Genomic DNA, 2,095 nt, shown 5'->3' on the forward strand with positions numbered 1-2,095 from the left:
ATTTTTTAAAAAGTTATAGCGCTTTAAGTAAAAAATGTAAATTATAAAATCGAGAATTTTCACAAAAAAATAGCATTCGGTTGCCTTTTTCACCATGAAGACAAGTCCAGAGGTGAATTTTTTTTTTTCAAATTAAAGTATATTACATTGCCTTTAATTTAAGATATAATTTTCATATAGAAGAAAAGGTGTCTTCCCCATTTACGGTGAACGTGGGATTTTTTTCAATTTTTAAGCGNTTGTCTTCCCCATTTACGGTGAACGTGGGATTTTTTTCAATTTTTAAGGGTAATGTCTTCAACTAAACACGATTTGTGATCTTTTGACATATTGTTCATCAAAATCGGTCCAGTGAGAGATGAGAAAAAATTGGCAACATACAAAAAAAAAACACATCATGGTAAAATTAATATCTTCTCAGTTTCGCATCAAAGCTAAAAAAAAGAAGAAAATTAATTTATTCTGATACTTGTTAGTTAATTATAATTTAAGTTATGAAATTAAAATTATAAAATTCTAGCTAGAACATTTTTTTTTTATAAAAAATCTTATTTTATTATAATATAATCGGTAGTCAAAGTAAATATAATCATTATATAATAAAATAACATATGTTAATTGGAAAATCAGATTTGTCCATAAACCAATACAACAGTTTTTTATTTTAATATTAATGAAACATAAATAAATTTCTAGATTTTTTTTAATTTGATGGCGTGAAAAAAAAGCCTATTTATTTGAATAGCCAAAGAAATCCAAAGGAAATAAACTCCATGATACTTAAAAAATTATTTAATTCTCTAAGTAGTGAAGTACAGCAATTTTATTAGTAATCATTTATTTATATTTAAAAACATTTTATTATTTTAGAATTAAATAATATTATATAAAATAGTTACTTAATGTTGTGTGTAGGTAGTTACATTGTTTAGGTAGTGTCACAATATAAAATAACATATGAAGCAAAATAATATTGGAGGTATTTATTTAATGAAATAAATGATTAAAGTAGTGTGATTTCAGATAGCAATAATTTAATACTTATAACAAATGTTAAATATTATCTCTTTGTAAATCAAAAAGTGAGGTCTTTAATTTCTTAATAATAATAAAATATTGTTGAAATAAATTACCTTAAATTATCCTCATTCTAATACTGTCACATAATATTTAAAGTTATGAAAAAAATAAAAGAATACATTTAAAATATGAAACATATTAATGACTGTATACATATATAATTTTACCAATATCTGCATACCACAATAACAAGAAGTAAATTCAAATAGCCAAGTTAACATAGGTACATAAAAAGACAAAAATAATGAGTAATATAATATAACCTCTTTTACATTCAATTTGTTTAGAATTATATTTTTTGATACACAAAAGTAAAGATATTAATAATTATCTTAGTCATTTAAAAATACATTAAAGAAATAAATGTATGGTTTATGTATCCATAGCTAAAAAACTACAAAAAAAGTAATTACATTACAATTAACAGGTACAATTAATATATTAACATATAAATGAAAAATATAATAATAATAATAAGGTAATTGATCATTAGTACACATTTACACAAGAATGATTATTTATCATNATTGATCATTAGTACACATTTACACAAGAATGATTATTTATCATAAATAGCATCATTAGTTTTAATAATATATGTTGATATTTGTAAAAAAAATTAATAGCTACTGTATCAATTTAATAGTAAAGTTATTTTATGATATTGTGTAACTTAAATTTCGAAATAATAAAATATTTTTACTTTATTTTCTATCTAATTTTCCTATAAGTTCGTCACACAAATTGGTTAACTCAGCATTTTCAATATCTTTTCTTTCCAATGATTCTTGCAATGATCTTACTTTGACTTCAAGGCGTTTTATCATTATTCTCATTTTAGATGTTTCAGCTTCAAATAGTCGTTCTTTTTCATTTATCTCTTCAGTGGCTCTATAAATTTTTTATAAAATATTTATAGAAATTTAAGTAAAAAATAATTTTTAGTAAATTACTTTTCCATTTGTTCAGTAGCATGCATTTTTAATCTCATATACTTGTCTTCATATTTTTTTAG

At 21.7% G+C, this 2,095-nt stretch overlaps 1 protein-coding gene across 1 annotated transcript in view; it reads left to right on the forward strand.

Annotated features, from left to right (window-relative positions):
• LOC126893892 (uncharacterized) overlaps positions 1–1,395 on the forward strand; it is a 3,674-nt gene extending 2,279 nt beyond the window's left edge. The window contains exon 6 of the mRNA XM_050664435.1: positions 1,368–1,395. Coding sequence (XP_050520392.1) covers positions 1,368–1,395 — 28 coding nt within the window. The remainder of the gene's footprint in view (positions 1–1,367) is intronic.
• Positions 1,396–2,095: the final 700 nt, after the last annotated feature.

The sequence above is a fragment of the Daktulosphaira vitifoliae genome, unplaced genomic scaffold (assembly GCF_025091365.1).
Source record: "Daktulosphaira vitifoliae isolate Bord-2020 unplaced genomic scaffold, ASM2509136v1 Scaffold_1, whole genome shotgun sequence".
Classification (NCBI taxonomy): Eukaryota; Metazoa; Arthropoda; class Insecta; order Hemiptera; family Phylloxeridae; genus Daktulosphaira; species Daktulosphaira vitifoliae.